Genomic DNA, 14,314 nt, shown 5'->3' on the forward strand with positions numbered 1-14,314 from the left:
ATGGTGAAAGGTGAGCGTTAAAACAAGCATCATAATTCATATGTAGTGCATTATTATACATCGCCACCTTTTTCATTGTATTACCTCCCTTTATATAATGAACTTCCAAATTTGCTCTTAATGACTTTTCATAACTTCCTCTCTCTAACATCTCATTGAAAACACTTACCGAACTAAAATTCAATATCAAAACACTATGGAAAATAAAATGATCACAAAAACGATTTAGTAAGCATCAATAACAATCGTTAATTTCAAAAAAAAAAATTGCTTATGTTGAAATTTGATACATGTTCACTCTTTGGGCCATAAATTTTGATAGGAAAATCACATTAATGCAATATTTGCGGCATTAAAACCTAGACTTCAAGATTTTTCCAATGATATAGCATATGCCCAATTTCGATGAATCAAACAAGAAATTACAATCATTTAAAGTTTGCTTGTGCTGAAATTTAATACATGTTCAACCTTTTGGCCATACCTTTTTAAAGAGAATTTTCATTATTGCAAGGTTTGCGACATTAAAAACTAGACTTCAAGAGCTTTTCAACGATATATTATGCCCGATTTGATAACCGAGCGAGAAATGACGACCGTTTAAAGTTTGCAGTGACTTTTATTACATCCAGTCGCGTAAAACACACGACCGGACCGCTGTATAGTCACGTGTTTTACGCGACTCAAACGCAAACATATAATTTAATTATTATTCATATAATATATCATTGAAAAGATCTTGAAGTCTAGGTTCTATTACTGCAAACATTGCATTAATGTGATTTTCTTATCAAAAGTTATGGCCAAAAGAGTGAGCATATATATCAAATTTCAGCACACAACATGTGACTAGGTTTTTCGATTTTTTTTTTTTAAAATTTTTTTTTAAAATTAATATTTTTTATTTTAATTTAATCATTGTTAATAATTTTAGTTTAATAATAATGGTTGACTGTAGAATTAAAAATATATTTAAGGGTATTTAGTAATTTCATTAAAAAAGATGGCGACACAATGAAAAAGATGGCGACTTTAGAGATTGGTTCCTTTTAGTAACGTCGACCCAAACCCTTATTTTGCATTCCTACTCACACTTGAAAACTAGTGATGTCAACAATATTTCATTTTCTCAATGTTATTAAATAACTCCTGCCTATAAATATTTAAGAGGTGAGAAGTCAAATATACGCAACCTTACTCTTAAGTAAGAACTAAGAGGTTACTTCTAATTGAACCTTAATAGCAAACATCATCAGTAATTTCACGTAAATAAACGATGATGATTTAGTAATGTACATTTGAAAGATGCAAATAGAGTACATTTCAAGAACACATTTACATAAATAAGCTGTCAAGCAACTGCAGCAGTTCAATTGCTCGAACAAATTAAATCCATATATAAGATTAAGTTTATCCAATGAATCTGATTCTGTTACCAAATGAGGATTGAATTGTACTAAACATTTTGTGACAGCAATTTATAAGCATACTCTTATTTATCACCTTTTGAATCCTTTTTTTCATGGAATGCTTCAACGACTGCTTCGACTTCTTCCTTTACACGTTCAAATACATTCGGCCCTATGACTTCATTAGCTGGAGTACTTTCATCGATATCGTCGCTTGTCCCATGAGTTTCCTTGTGGTGGCGCGGTGACTTGTGACGAAAGAGTGACCCGATCCCTTCCTTGGCTCGTTCTATCAGATTGGGAGATTTCGGTTCCTTCTCTGTCATAAAGTAGCAAACAACATGTCAGGCACAAGTTTATAGACAAAATAGCATCACTTTTGAATATGAGGTAATAGAGCACCCTAACTAGTGTTGGACAAAAGGAGAACACACCTTAGTTATTGCAATAGCAGAGCTATACAACATGTTAATTTTCTTAAACATTCAATTGATAATGGAATTGGCCGATTCCTTGTATTTATCATGATTCGAGTTACCTAATACTAAAAGCAGAGGTGTTTAAAACGAACTCAATGACCCGATATTAACCCGTCCTTGTAAGTTGTAACCGAACCCGATTTGAATCGACTTTAAAAATAGACTTACAATAATGTAAAAACAAAACTTATATGGGCACAAGCTCTAATTTTTTACCTATCGAAAAAAATTGACCTGAAATCAACCCAATGAACCCAATGAACATCTCTGATTAAAAACTAAGGATTCTAAAATTATCTTTTGAATAATCTATTACAAGGTAAACTAATTTACCCAATTTAAGGGGTAGTATAAGGTTATGTCCTGATGGGCTGGAACCGGACGATTTACTTGGATTCTGAATAATCTGCTCTAACAAAATAGAATATGAACATTTTCATTACTTGTAAACACCCTACTTCAAAAGCAATGCAAAATCGTGTATGAGTAGTATTTTTAGGGCTAATTCCCCTTTTAATTTCCACTAATTTTATTCAGCATTTTTCTAATGCTTATGGTCCCAACAAGTTTATTCACAAACTACAGTTCTACATTTTTTTACTGTATGGTCACCACATTTTTCTTACTGATTTAATTATTCAATAGAATTGTTGTGCGACAGCGAAAGTAAAGATCGAAAAATAATAGCAGAAAGCAATAAAGATTCAAACAAACAATAAAGAAAATCACACTGAGAAATTAACGTGGTTCACTATCAACGTGATAGCTACATCCACCGGCACCGAGAATAAACTTTTCACAATAAACCGGAAGATCACAAGATGAACGAGAAGCCACAACAATGGCTCTCCAAGCTTTTTCTCTCTTAGTTTTCCTCATTTTGTATTGTATGCATTGCATGCCCTAATACTTATTACATTCCTCATAATAAAAAGAAATTAGGGTTAAGAAAATACAAAAGAAACCATCAAAAACTATGAGTAACCAGCCAAAAATGTGCCAAAACCAATATTCCGCAAAAACCGCAGTGCTCCGCACCCCGCGTAGAACTCCGCGGCATGCACTCAGCATTCTGCCCAAGACAGAAGCTTCTCCGCACCTCGCACATCCATCATTTTTGACCCACACTTGATTCATCTTCTTCATGATCTTAGACTTGCTTCGAGTCACAAAATCCCAACAATCTCCACCTTGACGAGAACCCGTAGTCAACCACTACCTCATCAAACCATAGTGAAACAAAACCACTCTCAAGCCAAAACCGATGCAAGGCTCAAACATAAGCCATACATCCCAAAAAGTCTCCAGCCAAGACCCATCCCGATAAGTCTTCAACTAAGACCCATCACATACTCGTTTCCAAGTATAACCACTCATAATGCTCAACTAGCATCACAAGGCACTCATAATGCTCCACTTGCATCACGAGTCCACGAGGCAAGCTCCACCTTGAGGTTGTGCGTACCTTCACCTGTGAGCTCCCTCAACACCGCTCTTAGGGCCTATGCTAATGAATCCAGCATAGTAAAGAATCTACTAGAACTCTCAAAACATCCTACCTTCTTTACCTCTATCTTCATGTAGGCGCATTCCGAATGAAATCTGACCACATCGTGCTTCTCTCGAACATCAAGTACCTGATCACTAAACAAACAATCATAGTCCACAAAAGCCAACCAAGGTTGATCACAAAGAACCATCACCGAGATCATAACACAATCAAACTCAGCGAACATAACCCAAACTTTAACCGATGTAACTTAGCACCTTACATCATTCCCGTATATAAGAACCACAACAGTTGATCCAAGCAAATCATAGAGAGAACAAATCTCTACCTGCTAGTGCCCCCACCTATGTTGAGTCACAAACCTGCAAATGACACTTCTAGCATGCGTAAAACAAGTACACATCACAGCATACTTCAAACACCAAACCGTAACTCTAGACATGTAGACCAACTCAGCCTCAAAATGAGGTGATATAATTCAGCTAAGTAACACTACCAGTTTATACAACAGTTCCCATATACGTAAAGTCATAGCAAAGCACTGCCCCCGCTCACTATACTCTACAACGTGCTCATAAGTTGGAGGTTTAAGTGACTCCACAAAAAAGCCTACCAACCTTGCCAATCCCACAAGGTTCAATGCATAACCTACCACAATTATAGCAACCAAAACAACACTCCCTACAACCAACTTATCAGACTTCTCGATAACACATATAGGCTTTTCTTGAAACCTTTAGATCAGCGAAATGTTCTCTGTACTGACTCCTTTAAACTAACCACAGAGATAAAGACAACACCAAAAATCACAGTCAGAGAAATACTTGCGGCAGCATCAACACCATCAATCTGGGGTCGAACAGAATTGGATAAGGGGTTAAACTCATACTCCACCTCAAACTCGGTACCACTATCACCATAACAAGCAACTGCAAATTACACAATAGCACACTAAAGCCCTAACAAGGCTCCAAACATAAGAACACGATACCCTACTGAGCCACACCACACACATACTGGTCACCTCTAATCCCGTGTGTAAACCTCGATCGAACAAACCAATCCAGTATCTACTCAACAACCAAGTACTAGAGAGCATGCATAAGACTCTCCCTGACAAGGTCCGATTCGTTATTCCTATACACCGCTCTGCAATGGTGTTATCTCATAGATATGATGCCACAAAATATCTAAAACACAGTACATAACAAATCCACAAAACAAACTACCCAAATATAGCCAACTAATCATCCTACCATACAAGTAGTCATGAGCTTCAATGCTAAGCTCACACCCGTGTTTAAACCCAAACACCCAATGCTTGTCATCCTCGAGGTAGGCATCCTTGACACATGTAAGACGATTGCTAATAGACAATTCACTCATATGACAATGCCTATCCCAAACCGTCATATCCTAGTGACTATTAGAAGCACTAACAGCAGAACTAAGCAGCGTAACACCCTGAAAGACATACAGGGAATTCACCTTGATACCCTTAAGTATCAAATCTGAACCCTTAAAGACACTCACTTCCCCATTGCTAAACTCACCCTTGAGCCCCAAATCATCTAAGGTCCCAAGCGATATCAAGTTATTCCTCAACGCAAGAACATGCTTCACCTTAGTCAAAGTAACCCTTCTCCCATCACTAGTCCGAAGTCTCATGGAACCAATACCTACTACCTCACATGGAGTACCATTAGCAACTGTAACTGAAGCCCCAAAACAAGACTCATAAATATCAAACCAATCCCGACGATGACTCATATGGAACGAACTACCAAAATCAAGAATCCAGATATCAACCAAATCACTAGATTCAAAACAACTAATCAATGCTAAATCTTCCTCTAAATCATAGCTCTTGCTATGTTTACTTTCGACTATCGTGGCCTGAGATTTATTTTTTAATTCTGGACATTTAAACCTAAAATATATTGGTTCCTGACAGTGATAACATATTATGGTCCTAGTGTTGCTAGACCCATCTATTCTATTACTAGTATCTGACCTAGCACCGTTACTATTGTTAGACCCCTTTTTCTTTCTAGAATTTCTACCCGATCTAACAAGTAACCCACTACCACAATCCCTATTATCACATGTCGCCATTTGACGCAACTCCCTAGTATAAAGTGTTGCCTTCATTTCCTCTAGGGTCAATGAGTCTTTGCCAACCACAAAAGAGTCCACAAAGTTCTCATAACTATTCGGTAGAGAAACAAGAAATATTAACGCTGCATCCTCATTATCTATCTTAACTTCTAAATTACGCAAATCCAGTAAAATAGAATTAAGATTTTCTAGATGATCTCTTAATGGCGTACCTAACTGCATCCTGAGGCTAAACAACCGCTGTTTCTGTAGAAATTTGTTGGTTAATGATTTCGTCATGTACAATGACTCCAATTTTAACCATAATTCTGCGGCTATCTCTTGATCAGTAACTTTCGTGATGATACGAACATCAAGACTTAGCAAGATGGTAGAATGAGCCTTCTCTTCCATCACTACTAACTGTTCCTCAATCCATCCGTCTCCAGATCCCGATGTAGACGCCGCACTCTTCGGGATCAACGGACGTCAAATCTGCAGCTGCTTAAATAAAGCCTTCATCTTAATCTGCCATAGCCCAAACCTATTCCTCCCATTAAATTTCTCAATCCTTATTGTAGAATCTCCTACCATTGTTTTCCTCAAAAACTCCTCCTAGGATTAAACCTGAGCTCTTGATGTCAATTGTTGTGCGACAGCGGAAGCAAAGATTGAAAAACAATAACGGAAAGCAATAAAGATTCAAACAAACAATAAAGAAAATCACACTGAGAAATTAACCTGGTTCACCATTAACGTGATAGCTACATCCACCGGCACCGAGAATAAACTTTCCACAATAAACCGAGAGATTACAAGATGAACGAGAAGCCACAACAATGGTTCTCCAAGCTTTTTCTCTCTTAGTTTTCCTCACTTTGTGTTGTATGCATCGCATGCCCTAATTCTAATTACATAGGGCCTTTATATAGCATACCTCATAATAAAAAGAAATTATGGTTAAAAAAATGCAAAAGAAACCGTCAAAAACAATGAGTAACCGGCCAAAAACGTGCCAAAACCAACTTCCCGCAAAAACCGCAGTGCTCCGTGCCCCCCGTAAATCTACGCGCATCGCGCAAGCGCGCCCCGCGTAGAACTCCGCGGCATGTGCTCAACATTCAGCCCAAGACAGAAGCTTCTCCGCGCCCCACGTAATACTCCGCACCCCCTGCATCCAGCATTTTTGACCCACACTTGATTCATCTTCTTCATGATCTTGGACTTGGTTTGAGTCTCAAAATCCCAACAAGAATAATATTTCTTAGTTTGTCTCATTATTACTCATACACACACGATCATTCGTTATTCTCCCTCCCTTAATCACTCCAAATATTCTTCGTGGGAAAAACATTTGGGAATAAAGGAAGTACATAATAACTCTCATCCATGTATGTACTAGTAAGCAAACAAAGCTCATCAAGAGGCTTCAAACCAACTTTCATGCTAAAATACAACTTTAATGGCTTGAAATAAGGTTCATGATCCCTTACTCTAGTTAAAGGTATCTTCCCTAAACCAACAATGATCATTGAAAAGAGGCCTTGATTTACATTAAAAAGTAAGTTTCCTTTTATTCACCAAAATATTCGAGACAGTAGCAAAGGTAATGATGTAAACAAAGTTAGAATCTCATGTTATGACTTATGAGGTATCATTTACACATAAGTTACCAGTTGAATAATAGGCATAGGATCCAACCCCCTTTCCACACCATACCGACCTACACCACATACAAATTGCTAATGACTAATAACATCAAAATATCATTACCGCAAAGTTAATATATAAAAAACTAGTTGACACTATATTTGAGTATATTCCTCTCAGACCAATTAGTAACTATTGGGATGGTTTATCCCACATCGACAAATTGAAGATGGTGTACACACTTTATAAGTTATTAGAATCCTTCTTCCCATAGCCATATGATTTTGGGATGGTATATATCATTGGCTTATGAAGTGTGTTCACCTCGTGTCTCTCTATTAATATGTTGACATTCACAATTAGTCCAGCCTAATCTAATAGTAACTACATCAAATCATCCATCACCCAAATGAACCGAGCTTGATGTAAATAAGCTACTTGCCAACTTAGCATAAGATGACAATAGGTTACACTCGGACCGAGTTATTTATAGTCCAATTATGAGGGTACTCATACGAGCATAATTTTGATAGGACAAACACATGTAATCAGAACCTTGGTTTTAGGTTCTGACTTTTGTGGGGTTCGAGGAGTGATTTCTCTTAACATTTGTGGTCGTTAAGGACTTTAAAGGTTGAATTCAAGTTGTGGTGAAGCAAGTGAGTCTTGTTGAATTGATACACATCAATTACCAAGAGAAACTCTATGAGCGAGAGTTAAAAGGGTGAGTGACCATTAAAGGAGAAAAACTTGTTGAAGCATCTCCTTGTAGTTGGGTGTCGGTACCTCATGTTATGAGCTTCTTGAAGCTATCTTTGAGGGTCCAAATACATGTGAGGAAGTGCAAACACAAGAGAGCTTCAGAGTGCTTGTACGCCATGTAAGTTATCAAACACCATTGAAGGTTTTTGAGGGTGAGTGAGAAAACACATAGTGAATTTGTATGTGTTGTATTCTTTATGTAATAACGCATATTTCTTAATGAAATACAAATGATGATTGAAGTTGTATCCTAAAATACCCAAAATAGTTATCTTACTCCCCTATTTGTCTATTTTGTTGTATGCTCAAGACATCACCTTTGTTATTGTTCTTTTAAGTTTTTCTTTTAAATTTTCTTGCTTGTGCGTCTCCATTCACAAGAAGTAACTTTAGATAATGTACATTGAAATAAATCAACTATACTATAGATAGAATGAACACACTTTTGTTAGTCCTCATCTAATAAGAATTCATTAGAAATTTAAAACTAGATTGCATGTCCTTACTTTCACTTATTTCAAAGAAAATAATTTTAGCAAGTAAAAAATAAAAATAACTAAAAGCTAGTAAGATAGTAAAGATAAATTTATGAGGGTGGTGGAGCTACCAACTATGACCACTCCTATTTGGAGTTGGAGTCGAGTTGAAGTATTAAATTTTGTACCGAATACAGATCAGATTACCTCAGGATTCAGACAGAATTAGCATTCGTACCTTCACCTTATTACTACACAAGAACATTAGCCACTACACCTAACGATTTTTGCTCTTAGCTATATTCTTCCCTCCAAATAAACCAAAGTCACAACAACAAGATAGCCAAATGAAAGCAACACTGCAACAGCAGGATGATATCAAGCTGCAGCTTGACATCGTAAAAGCACAACATTTAGCACACCCAAAAGCCACTTGAAGAAAACCCATTTCATCATCTTTTAATTGCAAACCTTAATCCTATCTTAATGGCACTATAATGTTTTAGTAAACATATGTTATTATTATTGTTAAGAGTTCTAAACCCATGGCGAGAAAAATTATCATTTTGATGACTTATGTTTCTTTGGCTTCGCAAAAAGGAGTGTCAACTGTAAAGTGCACTGTGAAGCACTTTATATATCTCGAGTGGAGATACCGATACTTTGGATGATTGCAAAATAAAGTGTAGAAATGAGTTTTCGGAAAAATCATGAAGCTGCTATATTGGTTCACTTTTGCAGTTGCCACTGTTTTCTACAAATTTTTTAACTCCTTGTACTGACAGGAAGTATCTCCTTTATATGGTATACATTACACCATTGTTTTTCTTTTTCATGAGGTAAGGATTCTCACCTTATGGTTGATTTCTCACCATATGATGCCTGAAAGCTGAATCCCACAGAAAATATCATCCGTAATGAATGAAATTCAGTCTACTAATGTTTTCCTCCGTACAATCACGGCCTAGACCTAGGTTCTATCTCTTTACACTTCAAAAGATAAGAATTCCACAAAAAAAAAAATACATGTTACTTTGACTTCACCTTCAACAAAAAAATTGTAATTATTCATGGCAACCTGCTTGAGTTATTAAAGTGGAGGACTAATCCATATAAAAATCTACTGCTTCAAGGCAAGTTTAATTTCAGCCACATCTCTCCATGATTAAAGAAAGAAAAATTCTTGCTAAGACAAAAAGGAGACAACATTCATCCGGTCCATTGAGCCGCAAAAACAATGGAAGTCTCTACCACAGTCCACACTTCACACGTGATAGACCAACAAGGTTTCTATACTAGTTGACACATTCACCCATATCCCACAGAGGCGAACAAGGTGGCTGATTGTTTAGTTAAAAGAGTGTGAATAACTGAATAGGAATCTTCTCAGACTTCGCAAAACCTGTACTACAGAAGGATAATATAGGAGTGGCTAGGCCAAAGGTTACGATAATTTCCGTTCAAGTATTGACCTGTGTTGATTTGGGACAAGGAAGGCAAATGATAGAAATACAGGAAGAACAAGGGAACCCTGTTAAGGAATCATCAAGAGCTGGGACAGAATACAATCAGTCACAAAGTCTCAACAAAATCCGTTTTGTTCTTTTCCCCCCTTAATACATATAATACACCACTTTGGTGACTTTACTTGATTAACATAGATACAATTGCTCTTGTATACTACTCATGTACGCTTAAAATAGTGTTTGATTAGTTACTTTGCTTACAAACCCCAATTCTCAAACCAGGTTTTGTTAGTCTAGATCATAGTGCGGCCTTGTTTTTGGATGATTTCGTGGTCAACGAGGTCTATATTTCTATCGCGATAAATTCAAAAAACTTTACAATACGACTGTGATACGGTGATGCGGCCTTGTTTTTGCACTATGGTATAGATTACTTTACACTCACTTTGCACACGCGTGCACGCGCACACACAGCCACACACACAATTCACTCCCAAAACCAGAACATTAAAATTAATGATATGTTAAGGGGGAACCCATGAAACGAAAAGGATTAATATACTAATAGTAGAGATTGGTTGTTAACTTGCAAGTATTATGGAAAGTGAAAAGCACTAAGCTTATATCTTTCTTATTAAGAGGGAAATTCACATAACAATCACCTATATACAATTATGCAAGTAACCCAGAATTACATTTCATTAGGCTGCTTTCAAACTTATTCAAATTTGCAATTTTTCATACGTAAATTATATATTTAGAGTATTCAATCCAATCCTTATCTCAAACCTAGAAAATTTCCCTCTAAATTCATCATTTTATCCTAAACATCCCAAGTTTTTGATTCCCATGATTTCTAATTCATTATAAAATAAACATCATGAAATACATAATCATTTAAATACTGAGATTTCGACGAAATTAAGCTACAATGCATCTCAGACAACAAGAAAATCAAGAATGAAATAGAGAAAAGAAGATATAAACTCAAAAGAGATAAACAAATTGAAAGATAATGAAAATTAACGTACTTGGATGGTCATCTTTTTTGTTTGAAGGTGCGGATGAGTGGTCTGCCATGTCAGAAATTCAATGTTTTGAGGAGATAATTGGAGAAATTTAGGGTGTTTGGTGCGAGAAGGTGGCTTTGATAGGCTGAATTCCATAATTCATATTTCCTTTTAGGCTGTAAAAATTGACCCGACCCGCAAAACCGTCTGATCAACCTACATAAATCGTCTGATATCGACCTGCACCGGAATGTAGGTTGACTCGCTTCTTATTGCCCTGTAATCCAACTTAACCGACCTGATGTTGACCTGAGACCATATATATAAAAAAGTGAATACATTTTAACTATTATTGACTTGCTTCTGACTTGAGAATAACCCATATTCGATATTAACCGAAAATGTGGTTAATAGAATCCAACTTACATTGGACTTGTTACTTACTCGAACTCGAACATGAATTTAATTCGCTAGGTATCCCACATAAGTCAACTCAAGGTGACCCGATACTCGCAATTGACCCGACCCAATATCAACCCTACTTACAATCAACTCGACCCAAAATCAATTTTAGTGTAGTTAAGAAAAGTATTCATAATCAAGTTTACTTTAGTAAAATATAAGTTTGATTCAACCGAATCAAGTTTATTTTATCTAAAAATAAGTTTAATTCAACTTAATAAAGTTTAGTTTAGCTAAGAATTAGTTAGATTAAATTGAATAAAATGTAGTTTAGCCAAAAAAAAGTATGTTTATGTTAGTAAAAATGAGTTTGATTCAACTAAATTATTTTAATTTGGCTAAAAATAAGTTTGATTTGATTGAATCAAATTTCATTCAGATAAACATAAGTTTGATTAATTGAATATAGTTTAATTAAGCTAAAAAAGGTTCTGTTCAGCTAGATGAAATTTATTTTAACTAAAAATAAGTTTTATTTGATTGAATCAAATTTAATTTAGCTAAAATATGTTTGATTTTGTTTAATCGAGTTTAGTTTAGCTAAAAATACGTTTGATTTAGCTAGATCAAGTTTACTTTAGCTAAATATAAGTCTGATTCAATTGGATCAAATTAAGTTTACATAAAAATAAGTTTTGGTTCAGTTAAATCACATTTAGTTTAGCTAAAAACAAGTTTGATTCAATTAAATGAAGCTTAGTTTAGCAAAAAAAAAAGTTTAATACAACTAAATCAAGTTTTATTTAGCTAAAAATAAATTTTATTCAGATGAATAAAGTTTAGTTTATCAAAAAATAAGTGTGTTTCAACTAAATGAATTTTAGTTTAGTCAAAAAAATTAATTCAATTAAATCAAATTTAATTTAACTAAAAATAAATTTAATTTAGCTTAACTAATTTTTATTCAACTCAAAATAAGTTTGATCACTTTTGCAATATAAAGAAGATAGTAAATGACATTAAATTAATTAGAGCTTATGAGAACAAGTTGATGAACGAGGGATATGCCTTTAGGTCTTGTATAATACTCTCTACGTTCTTTTTTGATCTTCTACATTACTATAACGGGTAGTTTCAAAAGTTCTTCCACTTTAGAATACTTTCTATTTTTAGAAAGTTTTTATCCCACTTTTACCCTTTAAAACCCCCCTTTCTTTTAATGTACCCATTTTCTTTTATTTATAATTATTTTCTCTCTCATACTTTCAATACAATCATTACTTCACACTACTATTTAATTAAAATAATACTCACTACAACCTCATACTTCCAATACAATCATTAATTCACACTACTATTTAATTAAAATAATACCCACTACAACCCAAAGATTCTATCTTCTTTAATATATGTGAAAAACCTAAAGTGGAAGATCAAAAAAGAACAGAGGGAATATTATTTTTTCAGTTTTTTGAATTTGATACACTCCATTTAAAATTTCATTTGAATTCGTGTTATATAATAAATTGACATAGCGGTACTTCTCTATTAATTGTGATAGCTATAACACCTTTTTATATGAGGAATATTGATGATAATATTGCAATCTTAATTCAACAAATATAGTATTCTCCTTCATATTCCTATAATTCTATTTAGGAACGAGTCGACCCTTGCTGTTTTTCCTCCTCATTTTCAAAGTTATTGACATTATTCATCATTTAAGCTTATTTTATATGTAATGCTAACACGTAAGAAAAAATCTAGCAGTGTAGAATCTTATTTGAATTGTCTAATTGCCTATTGTTAGACTTTGATAATCAGCCCACGGACACACCCAGGAGGCACCTGTGAGCTCGAGCCCATAAACCCACGATAATGAGTATTGACTTGCATACACACTTGATGAAGTTCACTCTTTATCAAAACCATATGATATCGAGAGACGACAATTACCCATCAAGTATTATATACAAGTCCACAACCTACAATTTTATTATTAATGTAAAATCTTTATGTTTTTAAAATTTTTTCATACACATACTTTTGTAATATAAATTTTTTATTGTTCTTAATTATGTATAATTCAAAATATAAATTAGTAAATTAATACATTAAATTACATATAAATTCAAATGCACAAACTATAATAAAACAGCACAATTAATGTGAGAAACAAACCATCTCTTGCTTATCCAATCACTTAAATGTAGATGGACGTTTGTTTGAATAGAAGTCATTAGCGACGATGTGATGTGATATTTGAAGCATAAAATCAGGAGCAAGTAGTAGCCCACTGCCCAAGTGCAATATTTGACATTAAATGGCCCGATTCTTATTTGTCGCCACCCTTTTCATTTTATCGCCACCCCCCTTCTAATGAAATTACGAATTTGCCCCTGATCTTTAAAAATTTACAAATTTGCCATTGAGTTAATAACTTTTCATTTTCATTTTTTTTAATTTTTTTTAATTATTCTTATTTATATTATTATTATTATTATTATTATTATTATTATTATTATTATTACGGTTATTATTATTATTATAACGGTTATTATTATTACGGTTATTAATAATAATAATAATAATAATAATAATAATAATAAAATTAATAATAAAAATAATAATAATAAAAAAAAATTAAAAAAAAAAATACCAGTCGCACAAAACGTGCGACTAACAGTCGCACAAAACGTGCGACTGACAGTCGCACAAACCAGTCGCACAAAACAGTCGCACGTTTTGTGCAACTTGTATTTTTTTTTAATTTTTTTTTTTTTAATTATTATTATTATTAATATTGTGGTTGTTATTATTATTATTATTAAATTATTATTTTTGTTTTAATTATTATTGTTATAATTGATGTAAGAAAGAAAGCATAAAATTTTATTATTAAAGGAAACCCAAAATACAAATATTGTCTAGATTATAGAAATTAGGAGTTTATAAATTACTCCAATACAGAAAACCTTAGCCAAAACAAATTTTTTTGGGATGATGCAAAAATAATGCCCAAGACTCCTTTTATAAGGAGAAGAATAACAAGC

The 14,314-nt window shown here is 34.2% G+C and overlaps 1 protein-coding gene across 1 annotated transcript; it reads right to left on the bottom strand.

Annotated features, from left to right (window-relative positions):
* Positions 1–1,259: 1,259 nt before the first annotated feature.
* LOC130813261 (uncharacterized) lies at positions 1,260–11,132 on the bottom strand. Its single transcript, XM_057679059.1, has 2 exons — positions 10,881–11,132; positions 1,260–1,728 (listed from the first exon to the last, which is right to left on the bottom strand). The coding sequence occupies exons 1-2, from the start codon at positions 10,927–10,929 to the stop codon at positions 1,493–1,495; spliced, it is 285 nt and encodes a 94-aa protein (XP_057535042.1). The 5' UTR covers positions 10,930–11,132; the 3' UTR covers positions 1,260–1,492.
* Between the last annotated feature and the right edge of the window lie 3,182 nt (positions 11,133–14,314).

This window comes from Amaranthus tricolor, chromosome 5 (genome assembly GCF_026212465.1).
Source record: "Amaranthus tricolor cultivar Red isolate AtriRed21 chromosome 5, ASM2621246v1, whole genome shotgun sequence".
Taxonomy (NCBI): Eukaryota; Viridiplantae; Streptophyta; class Magnoliopsida; order Caryophyllales; family Amaranthaceae; genus Amaranthus; species Amaranthus tricolor.

Bases quoted from the DNA above. Each gene is read 5' to 3' on its own strand.
- LOC130813261 (XM_057679059.1), bottom strand. From the start codon at position 10,929: ATGGCAGACCACTCATCCGCACCTTCAAACAAAAAAGATGACCATCCA. The intron at 1,729-10,880 runs GTACGTTAATTT...ACTTTATGACAG, and splicing joins CAAAAAAGATGACCATCCAA to AGAAGGAACCGAAATCTCCC.